This window comes from Protopterus annectens, chromosome 2.part2, assembly GCF_019279795.1.
Source record: "Protopterus annectens isolate FY-2018-M chromosome 2.part2, PAN1.0, whole genome shotgun sequence".
Classification (NCBI taxonomy): Eukaryota; Metazoa; Chordata; order Ceratodontiformes; family Protopteridae; genus Protopterus; species Protopterus annectens.
Genome location: NC_056730.1, coordinates 1,135,073,163 through 1,135,098,354, shown reverse-complemented (window position 1 = coordinate 1,135,098,354; position 25,192 = coordinate 1,135,073,163). Strand labels below are relative to the sequence as shown.

Sequence of the window (25,192 nt, the reverse complement as noted above, 5' to 3'; positions counted from 1 at the left end):
TGAGTCACCTGCTTGCATATAAGGGGTACACAGGCCATGACGTTTTTTCAGTGAGACTTACACTAGATCCAATAGGGTTGACCTTCATTGCAGAGAGTCTATAGGTTGTAACTGTGCCCAAGTTCCAGAGCACAGGCGAAATATTTCAAATGCTTTTTTGATTCTTGGTGGGACTTTGTACCACATGTGTGAGATTTCACCTTTAGAAACTTTCATATAATGACAGTACTAGGCCTAACATAGGCCTTTTCCTCTGTCATGCCATCTCTGGTGTATGTGCAGTCTTGCATGAATAATAACCTGCTCAGCTCATGGTGTGTGCCCTTTACAAGCTCCCGCAATCTTGTGTGTGATTTTTTTTTTTTGTTTGGGGCTGCTAGGGGACATGGATTCTCTTTCCTTCAAGCTCCTGTTGTTGAGAACAGCAAAAACAGTGAGCACTCCAATTCCTTGTGCTCTTTCATATTGCCTCTGATGTAAGGATTTCTTACAGCTCTTGAGATCTGGCATCCTTTTCCCTCCATCTCTCTCTCTCCCATCCTTAGTACATCGGGTCTATATTATATGCTCGAAGTTATAAAACTTCGACGCTCATATAATCGACCCTATATGAGCGAAGTTTTAAAACTTCGAGCATATAAAAAAATAAATAAATAAAAACAAAAACAACCTATCTGAACACTCTGAGAACCAACTCCAAAATTGCACTGCAGTGAGATAAAGGGAAATATTCCATACGGCAATCTCACTTCACTGTAGTGCGATCTCGGAGTTGGTATATTTAAGTAGTGGGGGTGTGGGAGGAACAGCCTGCCCACATGGGGGCTGCAGGGGGGCTTGCCCCCCTGCTCAGAGCATTCAGGTAGGTTGTTTTTGTTTTTATTTATTTTTTATTGTATATTTGAAGTTTTAAAACTTGGTTCATATAGGGTCGATTATATGAGCGTCGAAGTTTTAAAACTTCGAGCATATAATATAGACCCAGTACATTCATGAGTATGGAGGCATTTTAATACCCTCAACATGCCCCCACTTGAAGCTAGCAACAACAAAATACCATTTTGGCAGTCTAGAGGCATGTTAACTCTGCCACTGTGGCCCCAAAGAAGGCCAACACAAAGTAGAAGCCGTAGTCTTATTTGAGTGATTATTTGAGCATCATTACACTGACACATTTGTGGTCTTTGCATAGTATTTCTGGTCTCAGGAAAGACCAAAGCCATGTTATTTCTTCTCTGCTGTCCTGGTAGCAGTCTACAATTTTGAATGGGAGTGACAAGAAAATATACTTCTCTCTCAAATTAGGGCTCGGGCCCACCTTCCTGTCTGTTTTGATGGAATTAGCAATGGAAATGCTTGAAAATCTCCCCAAGTCCGAGTTTGAGAAGACCTTTAGCCATGCTCTGTGTACAGCTAATCATTATTGCCCCTAGTTAGCCCTTTGTTATATAGGTTGTGTGGATGCTGTGGTTAGGGCTGTAGACTCAGGTGTGTACCTATACAGAGTGGCACAGATGAGGCCGGTTCAGCTGCAGTATTTTGGACTTTCAGTTTACAGAGAGCATGCTCTTTGTCCGGGTCAGGTCTCCCTTGTTATGGTGAATGGTAATCTTAGAGGGACTCTGGTCCTTTCCTTGGTAAAGAGGTAATTTCCCCTTCTTCTTCTTCCTCAAAGAAGTAGAGGCCTCACCATCACCTTAAAAGCAAAATGAAATGTTCTTTGTCATAACTGACTTTTGTGTCAGTTAAGAATCTCTAAAATTATCTCTACCTTCATCACTGTTGCTAACTGGACACCAGTTAGGGCTCCTCTGAAAGGGACAGCTTTTCCTGTTTTTTTTTTTTTTCAAGAACAAGTACCAACTGGCTTTTACTTTCACATACACTCCTGTGGCTATGGACATACACAAGGCGGTTAGAAAATGTTGGTTTTATTTGTCCTTAAATAGGGAGATTTTTGACCAAATAGGCGAGTACCCTTGCATTAGTTTTAGAAGAGGATTAAACTTGAAACAACTTCTTGAAAAGAGTCAAGACGGAAGGAGAAAGGAGGGAGACATTATGTGTGGTAATAAATTTAAGATAAGGAATGAGATTTTCTTTATTAAGTGGACTTACAACTGTAATACAAGAAGTGTGGTTTACCTCGCCGAATGCCAGGTTTGCCAGGCGTTCTACGTGGGTAAGACCGACCGTAGACTAAAGGACCGGATTTATGAACACACATACGCTATTAGTAAGAAGAACCCTAATAACGCATTAGCCCATCACTGTGAACTAAAAGAAGGTCATTTTTTTAAATTTAGGATTATATCACAGGTTACGCAGAACACCGAAAATAGGTGTGGGGTCAACGACAGTCTAGTGAAACTCCTATTGGAGAGGAACGAACTCAACTGGCAACTAAGACTAAACACATATGTAGAACTTGGGTTAAATGAATCTTGCAGTATTGCATGTATTTTAAAACTAAAAAGTTTATATAGGTAGTATAATACAAGTAATATTAAAAATTGAAATTCAAGAGTAGCACTAGGTCCTACTTCATATTTCTTGTACCTTTTGTATCTTTTACACTTTTTGAGTTACTTAGGGGTAGTGGTAGTTTATTGGTTTCTAGGTTAAAAGTGCTTATGTTTAATACTACATTAAAACACTAGGTGGAACCACTTATTACCTTTATGGGAGTGGACATATTTTAACTCATTTAACATTTTCACTTATTTATTTTTTCTTTACATATACTTTCTGTTGTATCTTTATGGATGGCATAACTATACTTAGTATGAAGGACTGAATTAGGTTTACGTTATATATTTTACATTTTTTATTTATCACTTATTTTTTGTTTTACAGCAACTTTTGTCCAAAATTAGGAAACTGTTTTATTTAACCATTAAGTAAGGGTACTAGCCACTTATAATAACTGAATACTTAACGTTTGAACATATGGCACGTAAACTAAAGTAATGTGATTTAATGATTATATTAGATATATTTTTTTTAAACTTTAAGATTTTATTGGAAAATGGGTTGATTTGAGCTTCTTCCTGATAGGATAGGATTGAAGGAATTAACTATTTAAGTTTAACTATTACTGGAGATGGTTGTCTGAGGAAGTTCGGGTATTACCCGAACAAAAAGCGCTTAACATACTGGATTCTAGTTTTCATATGGCCACTCTGTACACAGGAGTCGGAACAGTGTGCTTTTAACCTGTTTTGGATACTACATCTACACTTGTCTGTGACTTCGTTTTTGGTATTGGTGTACCTTTTTATTGAACTTTCAGTGACTGTTCTTAAACATTAAACTTCGTGTGGTTTTTAAATCCGGTTTTTGGAGCTTTGGTGTTTTTAAACTTCTGCAGTTTGTGGACGTTCATTGGTGTTTGCTAGTTGGTCAGTGTAAACACCGACGCACCAGAAGAATGGATGACTCTACACTCAGCGACAGTGCTGAGAAAGGCAACCTTACTCAGCTGTTGGAATTAATGAACCAGCGACTTGACAAGCTAACGGCCAAAGTGGATTTGGTTACCCAGCAGCAAGAGTTAGGTCCTGATTACAATTGCACACGTAAAGGAAACACTATTAACACTACTAACGGAGGACCGAGCAAGGGGCTACTTCAAAGCACACAACCGCATGTAGACCAGAGGTGCCGGTCAGGAGAAGCTGAGGGAGAACCCCATCATGTTTCTACTTCAGGAGGGAATAACCAGTTAACAACTACACGAGATTTACAGGTTTGCCCTAATTTTGATATTTCTCTTTGGCTTAACAACGAGTTAACTTTAGATGAACACTTGCACAATGAAAACGTTGAGAGTAATGGCCAAAGTGAAGAACTTTTAGTTGACAAACTTAAGCAATTTGACTATAAACTGTTTAAAGTTAAAAAATTACAGTTAGAGGTTAACTACCTCAACAAGTGTATTAAGGAGAAGGTGGTACCTAAGGGGTTGAGGCACTGTATTTATCCAACTGGGTTAATGGAGGGCTCTCAGTTCCATAAGGAACTTGTAGAACTATTTAATAAACAAGGTTTGGAACTTTTAACTGTGATGGTAAAACACTATGAAGTTTCAATTAATGAGCTTACTGAAGAAACAAGAGCACTGGAAGGGGTCATTAAATCAGACAATTTGTTTCCCCAATACCAATACGATTATAATAGGTCTTTTGTCACTATTGCCCACCAACTGGAGAAACTGAGAACTGTGAAGGTTGGTAAACTTCAGAGGGACTTAAAGGCATATAGGGATGGATATGCATACCGAAAACCACCTGTCTCTCAATACCAGCATAACGTGAGGAGAGTGACTCAAGGGTGATATAACCAACTAGGTGGCGAAGGGGAAACTGTGGACAGTCGAATTAATGGGAGGAACACCTCAGTAACAAACCCAGAGGGAACTAATAGTTCCAATTTTATCAACCAGGACATGCCTTTGGGGGTAAACGAGGTTTCTAGTGAAAATACTACTTACTTAGGTGCACGACCTAAGTATACTCGTAATTTCAACCAGAACAACTGCGAGGACCCAAATGGTTACCATCAGCAACAGCAACAGTCAAAAAACTACAAGGGGAGGGGGGTACCAGTGAGCAACTGGACACCGAACCCCCAATATCAACCACAAAAGAGGTACAACACTCACAGCAATGTGAATTAGAACTTACCCCGTACCAACTGGTCTTAAATAAGGAGGGTGACTTTACGATTTTCAACTATACTGCCTTTACCCTTGAGCCTGAGTTGCTAGAACTACTGGCAAAAGGTTTCACCTTTATTCCGACGGATAGATGTAATTTAGCGGAACTTCTCATTGACTTCAAACTGTTTATTCGTAAACTGAACTTGACGGTGTTACTTGGTAATTCATCTTACAGTAACAATGAACTAAAAGTGGCTAGTACCTACAACCCACCGACACACCCTATTATTGGGCTATTTGAACATCTGTGTGAAAATGAGTTAAGGGCAGTGGTTCACGACTTTAATAGGCATACAACGGGGAGTAACATCACAATTCAAGAGAAACAGCTTTTGACATCATTTTGTAAATTACCTATTAGATCTATGAAACCAGACAAAGGAGGGGGTTTAGTGGTTATGTACAGGGACCACTATATTAAGAAGATGTCTTTACTTTTAGAGAAAGACACTTATGAAGTGGTAAGTACTAACCAAATGAATGGGGCATATAATAGAATTAGGATGTTTTTAAATGACCTTTTTATTGACGGGCTGATTGACAGCCAAATGGCTCACTACCTTACTTTATTAGCCCCCAAAACACCTCAACTGTTTGGTATACCCAAGACCCATAAAAGTGTAGTGGACCCCCCATTTAGAGCATTGGTTGACGGTAGACAATCCATCACCTACCCTTGTGCGAAACTAGCCGACTCGATTTTGAAGAAATATGTCAAAGGCGAGAGCCAAATTTTTAAGGACTCGTGGTCCTTCTTGGAGGAAATTAACGTAGTCCAGTTCCAAGAGGAGATCAACTTCCTTACGGTTGATGTCTGTGACCTGTATTCCAGTATACCTCATGACACTGGAGTAGAATGGGTGGTAGAACATATGAGAACTAAAGGGGCCTCTGACAGTGAGACCTTATTGGCTGAATAACTACTAGACATTATCTTACAGAATAATTACATTCAATTTAACAACAAACTTTACTTACAAAAGATCGGGGTAGCCATGGAGACACCGGTGGGGGCAAGTTTTGCTAACCTTGTCATGGCATATTGGGAGACTAGGTTTATCTTTAACAACCCTTATTTTAAAGTGGTGAAGGTTTATAAGAGATTTTTGGATGACATCTTCATGATATTAGAAGGCGACCAACAGGCGGCCAAAGAATTGGTCGACTTTTTTAACCAAACAACCTCTTTTCTTAAATTCACCCAAAATTATCAGGAGAATAGGATAAACTTTTTAGACATCGACTTGGGTAAAGACACGGTTAATAAGGGTTACACTGCTAGGATTTACAGAGAAAGTACTTTCTCAAACTCCTTCTTACATTTTACTAGTGAACACCCAATACACCAGAAAAAACCGGTAGTCAAAGGTCAACTGGTGAGAGCCGCCAGGATGGTGACGACTGAGGAAGAGTTTGAGAAAGAAAGTAAACTTTTGTTTAATATGTTTTTACACAGAGGTTACCCAAGTAAGTTCTTGAACAGTATTTTTGAAGAGGTAACTAGGAAAAGGGCAACAGGTGTATACAAACCTATTTTGGCCTACCGTACCCTAAATATTGAGACTTGTAAACACATTGGACCGAACTCTAGTGACCACAGAATGAGGAAATTGGAGAGTAATGGCCCTATAAGGGGAGGGTTGACTGTGCAAGAAAGTAACATCAAGAACAAGTACCAACTGTCTTTTACTTTCACATACACTCCTGTGGCTATGGACATACAGAAGGCGGTCAGAAAATGTTGGTTTTATTTGTCCTTAAATAGGGAGATTTTTGACCAAATAGGCGAGTACCCTTGCATTAGTTTTAGAAGAGGATTAAACTTGAAACAACTTCTTGAAAAGAGTCAAGACGGAAGGAGAAAGGAGGGAGACGGAGGAACTCGTAAATGCGGCCACTGCAACCAATGCGCACACATTATGTGTGGTAATAAATTTAAGATAAGGGATGAGATTTTCTTTATTAAGCGGACTTACAACTGTAATACAAGAAGTGTGGTTTACCTCGCCGAATGCCAGGTTTGCCAGGCGTTCTACGTGGGTAAGACCGACTGTAGACTAAAGGACTGGATTTATGAACACACATATGCTATTAGTAAGAAGAACCCTAATAACGCATTAGCCCGTCACTGTGAACTAACAGAAGGTCATTTTTTTAAAATTTAGGATTATATCACAGGTTACGCAGAACACCGAAAATAGGTGTGGGGTCAACGACAGTCTAGTGAAACTCCTATTGGAGAGGAACGAACTCAACTGGCAACTAAGACTAAACGCATATGTAGAACCTGGGTTAAATGAATCTTGCAGTATTGCATGTATTTTAAAACTAAAAAGTTTATATAGGTAGTATAATACAAGTAATATTAAAAATTGAAGTTCAAGAGTAGCACTAGGTCCTACTTCATATTTCTTGTACCTTTTGTATCTTTTACACTTTTTGAGTTACTTAGGGGTAGTGGTAGTTTATTGGTTTCTAGGTTAAAAGTGCTTATGTTTAATACTACATTAAAACACTAGGTGGAACCACTTATTACCTTTATGGGAGTGGACATATTTTAACTCATTTAACATTTTCACTTATTTATTTTTTCTTTACATATACTTTCTGTTGTATCTTTATGGATGGCATAACTATACTTAGTATGAAGGACTGAATTAGGTTTACGTTATATATTTTACATTTTTTATTTATCACTTATTTTTTGTTTTACAGCAACTTTTGTCCAAAATTAGGAAACTGTTTTATTTAACCATTAAGTAAGGGTACTAGCCACTTATAATAACTGAATACTTAACGTTTGAACATATGGCACGTAAACTAAAGTAATGTGATTTAATGATTATATTAGATATATTTTTTTTAAACTTTAAGATTTTATTGGAAAATGGGTTGATTTGAGCTTTTTCCTGATAGGATAGGATTGAAGGAATTAACTATTTAAGTTTAACTATTACTGGAGATGGTTGTCTGAGGAAGTTCGAGTATAACCCGAACGAAAAGCGCTTAACATACTGGATTCTAGTTTTCGTATGGCCACTCTGTACACAGGAGTCGGGACAGTGTGCTTTTAACCTGTTTTGGATACTACATCTACACTTGTCTGTGACTTCGTTTTGGGTATTGGTGTACCTTTTTATTGAACTTTCAGTGACTGTTCTTAAACATTAAACTTCGTGTGGTTTTTACATCTGGTTTTTGGAGCTTTGGTGTTTTTAAACTTCTGCTATTTAAGCATCATTACACTGACACATTTGTGGTCTTTGCGTAGTATTTCTGGTCTCAGGAAAGACCAAAGCCATGTTATTTCTTCTCTGCTGTCCTGGTAGCAGTCTACAATTTTGAATGGGAGTGACAAGAAAATATATTCCTCTCTCAAATTAGGGCTCGGGCCCACCTTCCTGTCTGTCTTGATGGAATTAGCAATGGAAATGCTTGAAAATCTCTCCAAGTCCGAGTTTGAGAAGACCTTTAGCCATGCTCTGTGTACAGCTAATCATTATTGCCCCTAGTTAGCCCTTTGTTATATAGGTTGTGTGGATGCTGTGGTTAGGGCTGTAGACTCAGGTGTGTACCTATACAGAGTGGCAAAGATGAGGCCGGTTCAGCTGCAGTATTCTGGACTTTCAGTTTACAGAGAGCATGCTATTTGTCCGGGTCAGGTCTCCCTTGTTATGGTGAATGGTAATCTTAGAGGGACTCTGGTCCTTTCCTTGATAAAGAGGTAATTTCCCCTTCTTCTTCTTCCTCAAAGAAGTAGCGGCCTCACCATCACCTTAAAAGCAAAATGAAATGTTCTTTGTCATCACTGACTTCTGTGTCAGTTAAGAATCTCTAAAATTATCTCTACCTTCATCACTGTTGCTAACTGGACACCAGGTTGGGCTCCTCTGAAAGGGATAGCTTTTCCTGTTTGTTCCAGTCAGGAGAAACATCTTCTTAAGTGAGAAAAATTGAGTATGAATGCTCTTAATTATCCCCATGTTACATTTTTCTCTCTGTCATATCTTCCAGTTTTATTGTGTTAAAGTTCTTAAGACATGCCAAGACTCTGTGGTTCAGAAGACAGTAAAGGCATTCTCATTTTCAGGAGAATGTTTGAGTCTGGCCCATTTGACACTCCTTGCTTGAATAGAACACGTAGTTTTGGATGATTCTTGACCATATTGTCCCTGTTCTCCACTGAAGATTATTGGTACCGGATACTGGTAATTTCTTTGGAGGTTTTTTCAGGGTGCTATCAGATGCCTTCACTGAAGTTCCTCCTGACTTGTCTGGCTGGACATTACTCTTATTTTTATTTATTTATTTTACATTTGTTAACCGGGAAATTCCGACTGGACCAGGTCCATTTTCAGCAGAGGCCCGGGGAGAAAAGCTCCAACATCAAGTTATACAAATACAGTACATCCAGCATAATGCTCAAAACAGGTTACATCATGTATGCTGAGCATAGAAATATAACAAGAATTAATAAAAACACTCCAGGTAAAAGAAGATACAGAACATGGGTAAAAAGACAATGTCAGTCATACATTGGTAAGAAAAGAAAATATATCAAGTAAGATTCTACAGTTAAAAGTACCCTTTCAGATGACCAAACCTACAGGGGATCAGAGCTCCAGCATGTGATCAGAGAGGAATTTGGGGAGTTAATAGTAGTATGGGTAGGATTATGTGATACAAGGGCATAACCAGGTACTAAGAAGGTGCGATTTGAGGGAGTTTTTGAATATGGATGTGGAGGGGGCAGTGGATACAGATAGGGGAAGAGAGTTCCAATTTCTAGCAACGGTGTGGGAGTAGAGTGCTTTCCCTGCATTATTGTTAGCCTTTGTGATGGAGAGGACAGATTTTTCACTGGATCTTAGGTACCGGGTTGCAGTATAGATAGTAAATAGGTTGAATAATGAGGGTTTTGTTTCAGGATATTTGAGAATATTGTAGGCTGTGCCCAGCTGGTGATAGTTAAGTAGCTGTGGTAGCTCAAGCCATTTTAGTTCTTTTAGTGCAGCACAGTGATGGGTTCTATAGGACAAAGAGTTGCCCTTTCAGATTCCTTCAGATTCTAGTGGCTTCCTATGTGTTGGAAACTTTGCAAAAGCCTGTCAGATAAAAGACTTTTGTGCACCATCTTTTAAGTAGAGTGGCTCCTAGTTAATATGGTATCCATCTTCCACTGCTTTAGTCTCATAAGACTAGCATGTTTTTTGCTAATGCCCACCTTAGCTTTGCTCCTTTTGTGGCTTTTTTGGTATGGACATATGTGCTGCCCTCACCACTTACTGCTTCTGCTGCTCTTCTGCACTTTTTGGAGAGCTCAAGAAGTCATGGTTTGACGGCCTGGGCATAAACAACTTAGGATCTAATTTCAAACCTGATTATCTAATGCAGCCATATTTTTATTACACTGCGGTATGTTTAAGGATATAGATATTATAGAATCTATAACGGCAGAGCCACCACACATTTTGGTCTTGTCCTGTTGTCAGTCTCTTGTCTTAAGACCTTGAACTTGTGTACAATTACCACCAAAGCTTAGATGGAGTTTTCCTTTCTGTGGCCTATATTAATTTTTACTCATGGGAAAGGGGGTGCATTAGCTCTCTTTGATTCTCAGGCAGTAGCCCCTCCCCAGGGAGGTGTATTTTTTGCAAGCTAAACAAAAGGCAGGGCTTGAGTCTTTTAGATAATGGGGTCTACATTTTAATGGGCACATAATGCTTTGGTTCAGCACCCTTTCCATACTGCGGCACAATGTCAGGCAAGTGAGCACAAGGTAGCTCCCCACTTAAGATGTGGTCATTTTATATCATGGCTAGCTATGGTTTTAAGCTTCAATATCTCAGAAGTTCACATGCCTGTGGAAGAGAATGTGCTAGTGGTCACAATGAGCTACTCATCTACCTTTCTTCTCGATCCATATGCACAAGCCATGTCTGGACTGAGTCTACATAAGCTAAGCATAAGTGGATCAGTCCTTCCACAGCCAGAGGAATTTCAGTCCTCCCCTCCTGTCCCCTTGCTTTCTACAACAGTTTGGGATGGGTGAAGGCTCATTTGTAGTGTTGCAGTACATTGTTATACCTATCACAGTTCTGAGAAGGTCATAGTCATTCTTGGTCTATTTTATTGGTTATGTAGTGAGTGGATTTGGATTGTCTGTCCTATGGCAATACAGAAAACTCTTCTGGTATTAGCCAGGGCTGTTTCACATGATTTAAGAGATGCAAGCTTCATCTCAAGACCAGGTCATGGATTAATTTCTCTCAGCCACACCAGTTTTCTGGATGTGGATGTGGGAGGCATGAGTCTACTGAAAATTTTTCACTGCAGCTTCAGTATGAAAGCAGTTTTCATCTTAGATGGAATCAGTACCATGTGCTGACCCTCTTGGTTTGTAGTAGGTACTCTTCAGATATCAGACGCTGTATGCTTAGTTCTCAGATTTTGCATGGGGATCATTGTGCTGTATTCAGCCCATCTTTCTTGTTTGAGTACAGAAGTGAAACACATCTGTGGTTGATCAATCCACTCTTTTGTGAATGTTGCCCCCCCCAAAGAGCTCCTCCCCCCCGAAGGACTTGTACTACACATTCGGCATGCTTTTCTGTCTACATTTGAGCCCACAGGTTCAATGCTGCAGGAGCTTCTCTTACTGTAAACTTTCTTTTGACTACCTCTATCATTGTATGAATGATCCCAAAGCATCAGGCTGACACGCATGGGCAGTTTCTTCAGTCCATTTCTGATCTTAAGCTCCTTGACTTTTGTCTCAGTTTTTGTTAGAATGTGGTTTTGATTTTGTGAACCAGTCCATTTATTGCCTCCCTTTTTTGCAATGGTAGAAAGAGAGAGAGAGTCTTTCACTCTGTAGCGGTGTACTGCCTGCTCAGATGTTCTTAGAAGCAGTTGTACTGTTTTACTTAAATGCTCTGGTTGTTTCCCTGGCTCCAGGGAGGGGAAGGACTCAAAGTTGATGCAAAATATGCATGTCTTAGGTTAACTATATTGTTTTCAACCATTTGGCAGCTCTAGGTCCTATCCTTTGCTATGATCAAAGTCTGCTCTACTGTACGAGTACTTCCTCCTGTACTTTACAATGTCTTGTGGCAGACATAAGTACCACAACAACTTTGTGAAATTAATTGTTGACCATAACTGTGGGAAATGGTGCTTTCTAGGCAAGACTACATGCATTACTTAGACTTCTGTGCTCTCTTCCTGCTGTGTTTAATCAGCTCCTTCCATTCTGATTCAACCCAACCAAAGGCCCACCATAGACGGCCCTTAATGCTAGATATAACACATGTTCTTATTGTATCAGTAGATGTGTGTTAAAACATAGGTCAGGATTACGCTTCTGCCATTGCCTTCTTGAAGGGAAAAACCTCCAGTCAGACTTAACTGCTGGAGTTCATTATTAGCACAAATCTCTACTGTTATTTTCTGAGTTGCAGAAAGAGGCTCACTAGTGGCTGTGAGGCAAACTGGCAGATGTGGAGGATGAGTAAACTTATGCAGTCAGTGCTTTATACCATAGTGTGCACTGTTATGGGCATAAAGAGAACTTTCTAGAATAAGGTGTTTACCTTTAACTGGTACAAAGGATGAATCCAAGCGTAGACATCATCAAGGATGCTGTTTTAACAGAATAGCAGATTATACTAATGACATATGATTTTTATTCCAAATAAATACATTTTTTGTAACATGGTTATTAACATCACATTCAGTTATAAAAGAGAAAGCAAACCATTGTAGCAGTTTTTCCCTTTGTATACATTATATAAATAAGATTTTTGTCTTAACAATTATTCAGTTTAACATTACTTAGATTGCATAAGTCATGTTTTCACTGAAAAAAAAAAACGCTTTTCTTGAACATTATTTTGTATGTATATTGTTCCCACGGATTCCATTTACTTCTATGTAGTTTATTCCTCTTATATTCTAAAGATCCCACAAATAAACATATTCTTGTAATACTTTATTGCAGAGCTGATAAAGCTTGACAAAATTGAATAGTTAAAATATTGCAAAATTGATTAAATGTGTGTTTCCAGGTTTTACTGTGTGTCTGCAAAAGTATAAAGAAAGCATACTGATTTTAAATGCATGGAGTTATAAGCAGGAAAGTATGTCATATGTTTCTGAAACGTGAACTATTTCTCAATACTTAGAATGCCTAGGAGTTCATTTGCTCACCCTAGCTTACAAATTTAGTTGTAATAATGTCACTATAGTGAGAAGATGTCAATCTTTTTTTTTTTCTTTTGCTGTAGGTGTTGCTGTGGTCGTCTAATTGGCCAGCATATTGGATTGCCTCCAAGCATCTCTGTCACTCACACTGAGAAGTCCGAAAGTCGTTATGGTAGAAATGACATCCAGGCAGAGAAGTGGTCTGTCAGCAAACACACGCAACTCAGTCCCACTGATGCTTTTGGAACCATTGAGTTCCAAGGAGGGGGACATTCCAACAAGGCTATGGTACATTGCTAGATTCTGTTCCACTGCTTACTTAACAGCAAATGCTTGTCTTAATTCTAAACTGTTATTCACTGTTTGAGTGTTTCCATAACATCATTTGTCTCTTACTAAAATATTTTCAGTGTTTTCAAGTTTCCAGCTCATATTTTTTTACTTTATGGAAGACATTGCCATTTTAGTAAGTGATAAAATAAAGTCATCGTTAAAAAATAAAGTTTTCTTTAACACTAGTATTCTTTGAGAAATGTATTAACGAGAGAGGAAAAAAATAATAGTAACAACAATAATAATAAGAATAATAATAATAAGGTGGAGAATACAAAGTAATATTGGTTAAAATAAGGTTTTGTTTCACAGCTCCTTCATTTTTGTTTGCCAAATACTATAATAGCCATATACTAAAGCCATGCTGTTTACTTCTACAATATGTTCAGGCAAAGAAACATTTTAATTTGGATGGGATAAAAGAAAGGAAAGCAACGGTCCATCAGCAGTGACAACCACATTGTTTGCAATCCAGACAACAAATCAGCTTACAGGTAGAACTAACATTGTCAAAGTATGTGGTATATGCATTGGCCACAGAAAGTTTGACACTGGTATCCACCAGCCAGGGCTCAGTCTTGGTCCCCTCCTACATGGCATTTACTTCTCAAAAATGAACTTGGACGTCCAGTGTGTTTGGGTAACCAAGTTTGTGGATGGTTACAGGATAGATGCTGTTGCTAATTAATCCCACGATATTCATATTCTCTTGGAAGGCCTGCACCAAACTAACGCTTGATATGTTAACCCCTGAACCACACTAAATGCCAAGAATTACAGTATAGTTACCTTTGGAAAGACCCCCATGTATCCCCTCTTCTTATCACATTTCTGGCACTCCCTCTCAAAACAGACACTGTTAATGGAGACCAGGTGAACTGCATAGACAGTGGCTGTCTTTTGACTACCATATTTTTGGCTGTGGTTAAACATTTCTTCTGCCTTACACAGCTTATCTGTTGGTGTTTCTCCTGTAGATCAAGAGATGTCCTTGTCCCTCTATACTTCTCCTTTGTTTGAGCCATCCTTGAATGAACTACCACCTTTGTAAAGTACTTATTAAAGCAACTTGTACATCTTTAAAGGCTCCATAATTTCCTAACTAAACATCTCTACTTTACGTTACGTACACTGCCCTGGGAAATAAATCTCTCTCTCTCTCTTTACAACAATTTTCAAAGGCTTTTGAGGGACAACCTTTGCTTAACATCTTCACTAATAAAAGGCTTTTGACATTTTGACGGTACAGACAAGCACCTAGTCCCAAGACCTAAAGCCTGCAAGATAAGCTCATCAACAGTCAGCTCTACCTTTGGAATAGTTTCCCTGTACATATCATGCAGAGTATCTCCCTGACAAACTTCAGAGGCACCCATGAGGACTGGATGATCTGTCCAGAGAAAAGTAGTCTTAGTCTAACCTTATTACTAGAATAATGATGTGATCAAGCGCATCGACAGCCTTCTAGATGCAGTCTTAGTACAGACCTATGAAACTTCGAACATATTTGTAAAAGTAGCTGCTGAAAGCATAAACATAGTAGAACGGCAGTCACTATGTCTGTGTTTCGCTACTTATGCTGGGACATTCTGTCTAGCAAAACTGATGTTGTGATTCTTGTTTATTTGTTGTCTTATGGTACTGTCAAAATGAGCAACACCTTAACTGCTCTAAAATGGAATAGGTATGATCTTATTGCCCACCACTGTTTGACATGTCCACCAATATTTCACTAAAACGTATGTCACTGATGTCACCAAAATTATTTTTTTTTTTCTGTTTCCAAAGTGATCTTATATGTACTTCAGTGCAAACGGCTTAAAACGAAGAGGAAGTTGTGTTGATGCTTTGAAAATATGGATGGGATAAAACATGTTACTGTGAAAACAGACTCATTCACAGTTGTTTTACGTATTGCTATCTGATATTCATCAGAATGAAGTCTGTCATTTACTTAGATCTGCCCTTTAATGGATAGTGCAGATGTGATATTCTCCATGGATTAACATCCCATTGTTTGGAAAGGAAGTTGAGTTCCATTTCCTGGTAAGCAGTCTCATTGTTCTGTAAAAAAATACTCTTCTCTCCCACCTATTTCTGGCACAGTAATTTCCAGAATCTATCTTTGTTTATTCCACTGAGGGGCATGAAGGCCTCTGTCATATCTTTCCTCTTTTCCTAGTGTTTTCTGTGTATGCAATTAGCGTCATTTGGTGGCTGTAATAAGAGAAGCCTTGTTAGTCCCATAATTGTCAGCATATGTTGCAATTCCTTATGCATGTCTGAACTTAGCTTAGGTAAGAACTCCATATCCCAACATGCTACAGTAAGCACTGCCCCATCAATGATCTGGAGAGATAGTGACACTTTTCTTCTTCCTTTTCCCTGCTGTCATCAGCCCCTTCCTGGGGGAATAAGCCAATTTGTTTCCTGTCTCTGAGTCAAAGGAGTACTGATATGGACTATTATTCAGTAATCCATCAGGTGTAGGTTGATTTTTTTTAGTTTTGCTGTTGTATCTCCTACAAGTACTTGGTGGACGATGGAGGAGCAAAGTGCTGTGGGATGCACTGAAGGGCATTCTCAAGCAACTCCTACCCTTGAATCATGAATGGTTGATTCTTCAGCCTCCACTGAGGAAAGCACGCCACTGGTATGCCTCCAAGTATGCACATGCTGCCCTAACTCCTGGGAGACATGAGCAGGTCATGTGCCTTCATTCCTTTCCCTCCCCAGCTGGCTCTTCCTATGCTAGGATCAATTGTTGAACCCCACTCACCAGGGATCACAGTCAGGACACTGTCCTCTGCGCCACGAAGCAGGCTTACAGGTGACAACACTTTGCTATTGCCACAACTGTATCCTGTTAATATGTAAATCTGCTGTAGATCTTTTCTTTGTCACCTTTATAAAACATTACATTTTTAAAAATGTGGTGTGCACACATACAATAATACACAATAAAACAAACCATAGCCACAAATCCATTATTATTTTTATGCAGTATGCATACTGTGTATTTTCTTTTTAACACATTTCATCCACTCTAACATTGCTCAGTTCCTGCCTTGCCTTAAATTTCATTCCTTCTCCTGAACATTATTCTGCATGTACTTTTCCCACAAATTCCATTTATTTCTATGTAATTTGCCCCTCCCCCTTTCTAAAGATCCCACCTCCAGTTCTTTCACCTCCTCTACAATATTCTATACTTCAGTTACATTTGGTTTAGATTTTGATTTTCTAGCTATCTCTTTTTTAACTTTTTTAATCTGGTTGCATGGTTGCCTGGGGTAGTCCATTAATAAAATGTATAATAGAAGGAAGAAATTCATTAACCTATATAGTAGGACAAATGACCCAAAAAAAATCAAAAAGGCCATCAAACAGCTTGATAGGAAACTAAAAAAAAAAAAATCAGAAAAATGAAAGCATTCCATGAACTCATATTAGCTACAGAAGCCAAACACAACTACAAATCATTATTAATTATATCAGGAAATTTCAATGTTCAACATTGTTCAAAGCTAAGTCATAATAGTACTACCTACTCTGATCCAGTGGCTGTTGCCAGGTTACTGGGAAATAAATTTAGTGCCATCTTCACCCCAGAGATTTATTCCAAGCTCAGTTTTTCTAGATGGAGTCAAGCCACCAACCATAAATAAAGAAAATGTACTTAAAGTACTCTCCAAAGTGAAGGGTACTTCATCCATGGGGTCTGACAAAGTACCCAGTTGCTTTGTTAATAGGACTACAAAAGTATTGGTGGACCCACTCCTCAGCCTCTTTAACATGACCCTAGCAAATGTCTTTCTCCCATAGGTGAGGCACAGAGCTATTTTGATGTCAGTCCACAAGGGTGGCCCCATCACTAACCCCAGGAATTACAGACCTAACAGTCAAGCAAGCCTTAATTGCTAAATGATGGACTGTATCATAGCCAACTTCATTACCTATGACAGAAAAAAATCTAATGAGACTTGACTCCAAGCTGTTTAGCTCTGTCAAGGGTAGAACATGTCTAATGAATTTAGTAAACATCTTTGAGTTACTTAGGCTGGCTACTTTTAATTTGTCCAACTCTGGCACCTCGGGTCAAACAGCCTTCAATGGAGTACTATTGAATGAAGAATATACCTTGACCTTGTAAAGCCATTGGATACCATTCCACATGCAGATATAATAAACAAGCAGAAGTAGCTCCAAATTGACCTATATGTGGTTAAATGGATAGCCAGTTGGTTTAAGAACAGGACCCACACAGTAAGAGTAGGGAGTGCATCCTCTGAGATCATGAAGAAGAGAAGTGGAATTCCTAAGGGTTCAGTGCTTGCACCTCTGCTATTAAGTATCTACTTCTCAGATCTCCACATGTCAAACACAGATCTCTGGATAACAAACTTCACAGATGATTGTAAGCTTTGGAGTAGTCCTCAAGTCCCTTCCTAACAACTAGGGACTTCAGCAGGAGTTATACTCACCAGTAGCTGATGAACAAAATATTGACTTAAACGCAGTGCTAAAAAGTACAACATTGTAGCATTCGGTAATCAATCCCTAGCTCTAGTTTGTACTATAGATAACACACAACTTCAAAATTGAAAAAATTTAAATTTTTTGGAGGGGATCCTGCATCATTGTACATCTTTCTTACCCAGATCCCTACAGCCACACCTCAGATTTTCTTTGATTTATAGCTGAAGCTGGTTGTGGAACTTAAGGGTGTCCTGGAGGTCTTGGCCATAACCATTCCACAGGGATTTTTTTCAGTATGCCCTATCCAACCCTTCCCACTGTGGAAATGCGATGCTTGAGGGGCAGACACACAATGGAGGCATGCAGAGTTTCACCCTGCTCCTGTAGTATCTCAGCCATGCCCACCACCCTAACCCCTCCTTGAGCTACACCTCCTCAATGCAGCATCCCCAGTCTACACCAGGGATCACCAAAGAGAGTGCCCATGTAACTGCTTCCCCAGTTATGGGCATGCTCACCCCTCTCGGGTCAAGTAGGCTGTAGTCAGGGCTTTAGCCCTCTACACCAATGAAGGGGCTACTTCAAAATGATAAGGTAGTGCGAGACCTGGGTACATGGGTGGATAGGTCCCTTACATTTGACCACTACATGATAACAGTGATTAGGAAGTCTTTTTACCTTGCACAGCTCATAACAAACTTTATCTCTTCTAGATTAAAACAAGTCATCACTTCCTTGTACTCTGTAGTGATTAGACCTAATGGAATAAACCTGAATGGAATATACCCTTTGGGATGATCTTACTAAGCATGTCAAGCAAGTGAAAAGACCTCAAAACTTTTCATCTGAAATGATCTTGAGCTTACAAGATCTGAGCTACCAAGAGAAATTGGAGGCTTCGTCTCTATAGTCTTTGTCATAAGGACTCCTTTACCTTGCTTTTTAAGTACTATAAAAGACCCAGTAGTCCAAGATCTCTTACAGCTCCAAAAATAAACAGCTTTACTCACACTGAGACCAGAGATCTAAATCTACCCCAACAAATAAATAAGGAAAGGTGAAGTGATATGTTGGTAATGCAGTGTCTATCCCCTTCTTGGTAACAAACTTCCTGAGCAAGTTAAACAGTGTCTGCCTTTAAAAAAGAGCTGGACAACTTGGTGGGTATTCATAAATTCACCCCTGGGATGAGTGTCCTGTCCCTCCCTGAAAAGGGAGGTAAGATAAGGATGGGTATTGGCAAGGCAGTAATGGCCACTTGGTTAAGTTCCCTTGTTACTCCTATGATCCTTCATGTATTAAACTTAGTAATGCTTTATTAACTATGTCTAGAAGATTTAGATCCTATATCACAGTGCAAAAAAAAATCAATCATGTCCTTAGTTACAATCATTTGATCCACCAATATTTCTGACAAAGAACTCTGTGGGGAATTTTTTTAAATCTGCCAATTCATATTCCTATAAGGCATGTTCACACTTACCTCTCTCTTTCCCATTACATCTCCAGTACTTGCGATTTACCTGAGGAAAAATCCTCTGAAATATGCTTGGGCAATAAAAATGCCTATGCTGACCTTCCATGCAAAAATCCTACATTGTCTGTACTTTGTTGCATACATGGGAGCTATACAGATGTCTTCCCACTGTTCCTTTGTAAATTGTCTTTCCAGTCTTTTCTAGCCACTTCTGATTGATTCTTATCGTTAGCGTGCAATACTTTACATACTGTTTTAATTATCCCTTTTTAGCAGCACCTTCTGTACTAGACTCAATTAAAATCACAACCAACACTTGGTTTTTCTCTTAGCTCTCCCCTATCCCTTTTTCCTTTGCCTACACTCCATTATGAATACCTGGTAGGAGAGGCAGTCTGTAACCTGCAGTTAAAACAAATGCTTTGTTCCATTAGTAATCCGTTACCTTTGCCTTTCTGGTTATTTGTTTCCAGTACCTTGGTTCCATTGTTATACCCGTACTTGCATTCTTCCCTAATGGTAAAAATCTCCTTTCCCCAGTCCCATGTTGCCTTAGTTCTTGTAAAGTATACTTAACTGTTTTTTAGAATACTGTCTGCTGGCTCAGAAATACAGTATCCCGTATTACTGTTATTATTCTTTTTAAGGGATTGCATGCAAAAGCCTAAACTCTCCTTTTATCTTCAACTTTCCCCTTGTTTCATCATCATTCCTTCTGCTTGATTTATATATATGTATGCATATGTATATATATATATATATATATATATATATATATATATATATATATATGTGTGTGTGTGTGTGTGTGTGTTTGTGTATAGGTTTACTATTAAAATTTTGCAAATCGGTTTTGCTAATAATGACTTACTCGAACAGAAATGCTGAACATGTGCACATCGTTCACTCACATCTCCAAATGTAGTGATATCGGTATGTCATATTCTACATTATCGATATTACCTGGATGTCTGGAGATTTACTACCAATGTTTTGCAGAGGGGCAAGCCCCCTGTACCCCACACCCTCTGCTAATTATATATTCTATCTCTGAGATTGCATACAGTGAGGAAAAGGATACTTTTACAGATCCGCACTGTAGTGTGGTCTAAAACTAAAGGGACTAAAACATCTTCACTGCTTATAACTCACTAACCATATTCATAAGCAAGACTTTCCAGTTTCTCACTTTTTGTATTATCTTTTGTTTAGTCTCTTCCCATATATCCTTAGCTGCCATAATACAATCCTTTAAATGGAGACACATTACTTTATCTTGTCATCCCCCTATAAACATAGATATTGCTAAAGCAATTCACATATGGGTAATACTTCATCTTATCATGTCCCAATAAATATGGGTATTGTTGAAGCAATCTGTATGTATATACAACGTTTACCAGTATCACCTTTGCTTTATCTTAGTTTCTAGTCTTTTAAGGATATAAGATAAACAGTCTTAAAATATTACACAACGCCAAAACACGCTTTTCTGGATTTATCAAATACACAATACTGTCATCTACAAATAAAGCTTAATTTTCTTAACTACCATCATAGATATTTCATTAAATTTATGAGTAAGCAGTTTTCTTTGCCGATGGTTTTAAATATAAAGTAAATGACAAAGGGGAAAGAGGATGTCCTTCCTGGATTCCCCAGGTCAAACAGCTTGTCAAGGAAACCCTGCCACTGTAATTCTGCCTTTTGACTCTTCGTATATCTGGCTTATTAATCTTATTATTCTGTCATGTAATGCAGATCCTACACCATTGCCCTACTCATAAAGTTCCTGCTGACCCTACCAAATGCTTTCTCTGCATCAAGACCCAACAACAATAGTGGCATTTTATTTACATGCTGCTTCCCTCCAGATCACCATTAGTCTACTAATATTGCCACGTCTGCATGCCCTAAACAGTGATCCATATCTATCACTTTTGGCAGTACTTTTGCCATCCTCCTAGCTATTATATTCAAAAACTCTTGATAATCACAGTTTAAAATTGAAATTGGCCTGTATGAAGTTGTCTCTGAAGGGTCTTTTACCATGTTTTGATAATACAGCCACCAAAGCTTGCTTCCAAAATGCAGGTACTCTTTTACTGTAGATCTTGTCACAATGGCTTGGGTTGATCGTCAGTCACTTTGATAATATAAATGGGATCTAGACCCGACTCCCCTGCTAATACATTGAAGCATGTTCTTCTTCAACTTGTAGACTAAATGGGAACCTCAGCAACATTTTGAGTTTGATTCCACACCCTAGAACAGGGGACATATTTCTTCATACCTCCTAACATATATGTCTAAATCAAGGGCTGCCAAGCACTGGGATAAGTTATGTTAATTGTTGGCTTGTGGCACATTTTGTCTGTTGGTCCCAGCTAAATGACTTTCAGTGTATCCAAACTATGTTGCTGTGACCAAACAAGGCTTCTTTTGACATTTCAAAGACTGAATTTGTGGTTCTTTAAATAATGAGACCAGATGTGCAAACATGAAAAATATTTACCAAGTCAGAGGTTGTAGGATCTTAGAGTATTTCCCCTACTGTCAGTATGTAAACATGGTGGGGGTACATTTGTCTTCCCCCCACATCAAGGATGCAGTCAGGTCAGACCACAAGACATTAATAGCATTACAGTGAGTTTCACATTTCCTATATTTCTTAAATAACTGCAGTCTTTTTTTGAGATGTGAAACTTTCAACTGCAGTTACACTTTAGATGCCTATCAATGTTTGTTTCCTGTGCTGTAATGATCCTTTTATCATGATTTTTTGTCTGCATTACTGGCATATATCATCAAGTTCCCCATCAGCACCTGGTTCTTCCACCATAATCCTACTTATCTCAGTAATACATGCCCTCACCTGAAGAGCAGAGCAGGATAGTGAAGCCATCCCTGCCGGCTGATATTTATAGGGAGTATTTTTGTTTATGTTGGTCACAGCTAAACTAAACAAGGTATACAGTACTGGCAAACAGATGTTGCACATGTCCAGTTCCCTATTGTGCGTCCACCTGAGAAATTGCAGATGGTGTGACATAGTCTGTGAAGTGACTGCAGCACAATGCCTCATGATGTTCACAAGTGGGCTGTGTTGCTGCACCAGGATTCTTCATCATTCCCACCTCCACCATAAATGTGATACTTGGTATCTGTCTGTTCACTCCTCCTCCCAGCTGACCCTTTCACCCCAGCTCTCGTGCTGAACTTGGGCAGCTGGTAGTGTAGTCCGACACCTTACCATAAGCCAGCAGGCTAGCTGTTTCTCCCCTGTAGTACTTAGTTTTAGTCTTGTAATAATCAGGGATTCTTTACCAGGTCATTTTCCCTCATGATGTCTCTTTGCATTTTGACAGGGCATTTCATATGGATCCAGTATATCTGCCTGATACATCCAGGCTTGGATCACAGTAGCTTGGCAACAACAGCTTGTAAATTATAAGCTTAAGTACACAAATTGTCACATTGCCATATGAATTTGGCAGTTAGTGCAGGGGACCAAAACTCTATGCTTTTAATAAGCTGCTTCTTATGACCAGAGTACATGGTTAAATTCCTTCCACCTTCATTTGTCTAATGTGTGACTCTAAGCAAGTCACTTATCCAGACAGTGCACTTGTTTAGTATGGAGAAAAGCAGTTTGCTGTTAAGGAAAATGATAATTTATGAACAGACCTCCCAGAGGCTCCGGAACCTGTTGGAGGCTGGGGGGGCGGAGGGTTAGAGGGGCACTTAATGATATAAAAAGGGCAGTTTTTTAAAAACTATTTACTACTACAACATAGGTTCACTTGGAAGACATTTTAAGCTTAGCCAATTTCCCCCTTGGTGCTTGAATTAACATTTCCTGGTTGGTCTTACCTATCCCATGACTGATAATTGTATATTAGCCCTAGTGAGAATAACTGTGATCGTACTATAGATAATTTGAGGGGACCCATGTAAGGGATGAAGCATTTAGGAACTGCCGCTATCCATTAGTGGCACTCCTGGAGTACATTTTCTATTACCCATCCTCAGATCCATGTTGCATTTGAATATGGACAGTGATGAGCTTTGTTTTGCTTGAATGGATAATCTGTTCTGGAACAGTGTTAGCCTCTGTGATATATATTCATCTCTCCACAACATTCAGTTTAGATACATGGACTGAGTATTTCTGATGCCATTTGACTTGCTGATGTTCAGTAGGTCCATCTGTATTATGTTGGAGGATGCTTTGTATGCCAGGCACGTCACCTCTAAGCACTCTGTAGGATACTGAGAATAGTAATAAATCTTTGAGGTGGTCCATGCAAGACCTATTATTTAGGACTTGTATCCTTTTAGTAAGGTATCGCTGTGGGTATTCCAATTGTTGCATGAATCTGGACAGATACATGCCAAAGTGGGCATTATACAAAATGAATGACCTAATGAAGGCTTTGTAAAAGCAGGGCCGGTGTTAGCATTTTGGGGGCCCCCAACAAATATCAAGTTGGGGGCCCCCTGGCCACTTTCAGTCTAAGTATCACCCTGTCACTGCCACTACTTCTATCTATCTTTTTAGTTCATGCTGCAGGCTTTTAGGAGTAGAACACACAGACTGACCTGTAGCTACAATGATCTTATTACAACAGGCATACATACCACACTGTGTTGGCCCATCTCACAAAGGGACATTTACAGTTACTGCCATTTAGGTGTAACAAGGATACATTACAACAACTCTATGTACCGGACAGAACTAATATGCAATGGAATCCTAGGCACTGGTTACTGTTTCAGCCCCCGCCAAAAAAACAAAACAAAAAACAAAACACATACACACCCTCCAGAGTTCCCCTCTGTTTTGCCCATGTTGGGCTTCCCACTTATGCACATTACTTTTTTTCTTCCATTTCTCACATTTTACCTTTTTTCTTCAGCTTTTTCAAGAAGCCATAACTTTATATATACTCTAAAGTGCTTTTTAAGTTTATTTTTTTTTTTCTTTTTACCCAGTGATGGCTTGAACAGAAATGATGATTAAGGAAAGAAATTCAATGTTGCTGTTCAGCTTTAGTTTTCCTTCTGTCTTTACAATATACTTTCTTGACCAAGTCAGCATAGTAATAACCATTTAGGAAATAACTCCATTAAGCCGCTGCCCCCAGTAGCTAGAGCATTTCCCAAACTTTTAATCCAAAAGTGGCCTAAACAAAAATTGTGAGTAAGAAAAAAGAATTTCAGTCTTTATTTCTTTCAATGAAGACATAAGTTGTACCCAAGACTTAAAATTCAAAGCTGACAAAAATAGGAGCTCCAAGTAAATTAAAAAGTCAATTGTGAGGATACACAGATCCTGAATGGGAATACTGCCTACATCACTAATCCTCCCAAAAAGACAGTCACTGCCTATGCAACCCTCTGGTGTTAGATTGGGATGAAAGCAGAGATTCAAATGGCCACAGTCATGTATTTCAAGTGACTGCTGAAATACATATATATAGCATGCATACTAACTCCTCGATCCTAACCCCAATGGCAACCAGCTGTATATGTGTCTGATGTTTGATTGTGAGGAAAGTGAAAATAAATAATGACTGCAATAATGTATTCTACTTTGCTGCTACCGGGCAGTACACTGCCCCAACAGGAGCTAAAGTAACTTTCTTTGTATACCTCTGAGGTCTGTTAGAAAAGTAAAGGAAATAATGACTACACAATCCCCAGCACCCACATAACCTACAGTAAATTTCTGTGCACAAACATCTGAGCAGGGATGTTTTATAATGTTTGTGGTTGAGGACAGACGCTATTATCAGTTTTATCCTAACAGGGTCATATCATATAACTCCATCCAGGCTAAAGAGTGCAATCAGAAAATGAAAGCATTTTTCCTCCTCATTTTTCCTCACCAAAAACACCTTTTTTGGGGTCCCCACAGTCAAGGATGATTAAGGGAGCCCCCTGTATCTATTTATACAGTCTAGGGAGTGGAAGCCAAC

At 39.0% G+C, this 25,192-nt stretch overlaps 1 protein-coding gene across 6 annotated transcripts in view; it reads left to right on the top strand.

Annotated features, from left to right (window-relative positions):
* TRPM3 (transient receptor potential cation channel subfamily M member 3) overlaps positions 1-25,192 on the top strand; it is a 2,946,644-nt gene that overhangs the window by 1,114,955 nt on the left and 1,806,497 nt on the right. For all 6 annotated transcript variants that reach the window (XM_044064372.1, XM_044064373.1, XM_044064374.1 and 3 more), the window contains exon 3: positions 13,006-13,210. In XM_044064372.1, coding sequence (XP_043920307.1) covers positions 13,006-13,210 — 205 coding nt within the window. The remainder of the gene's footprint in view (positions 1-13,005; positions 13,211-25,192) is intronic.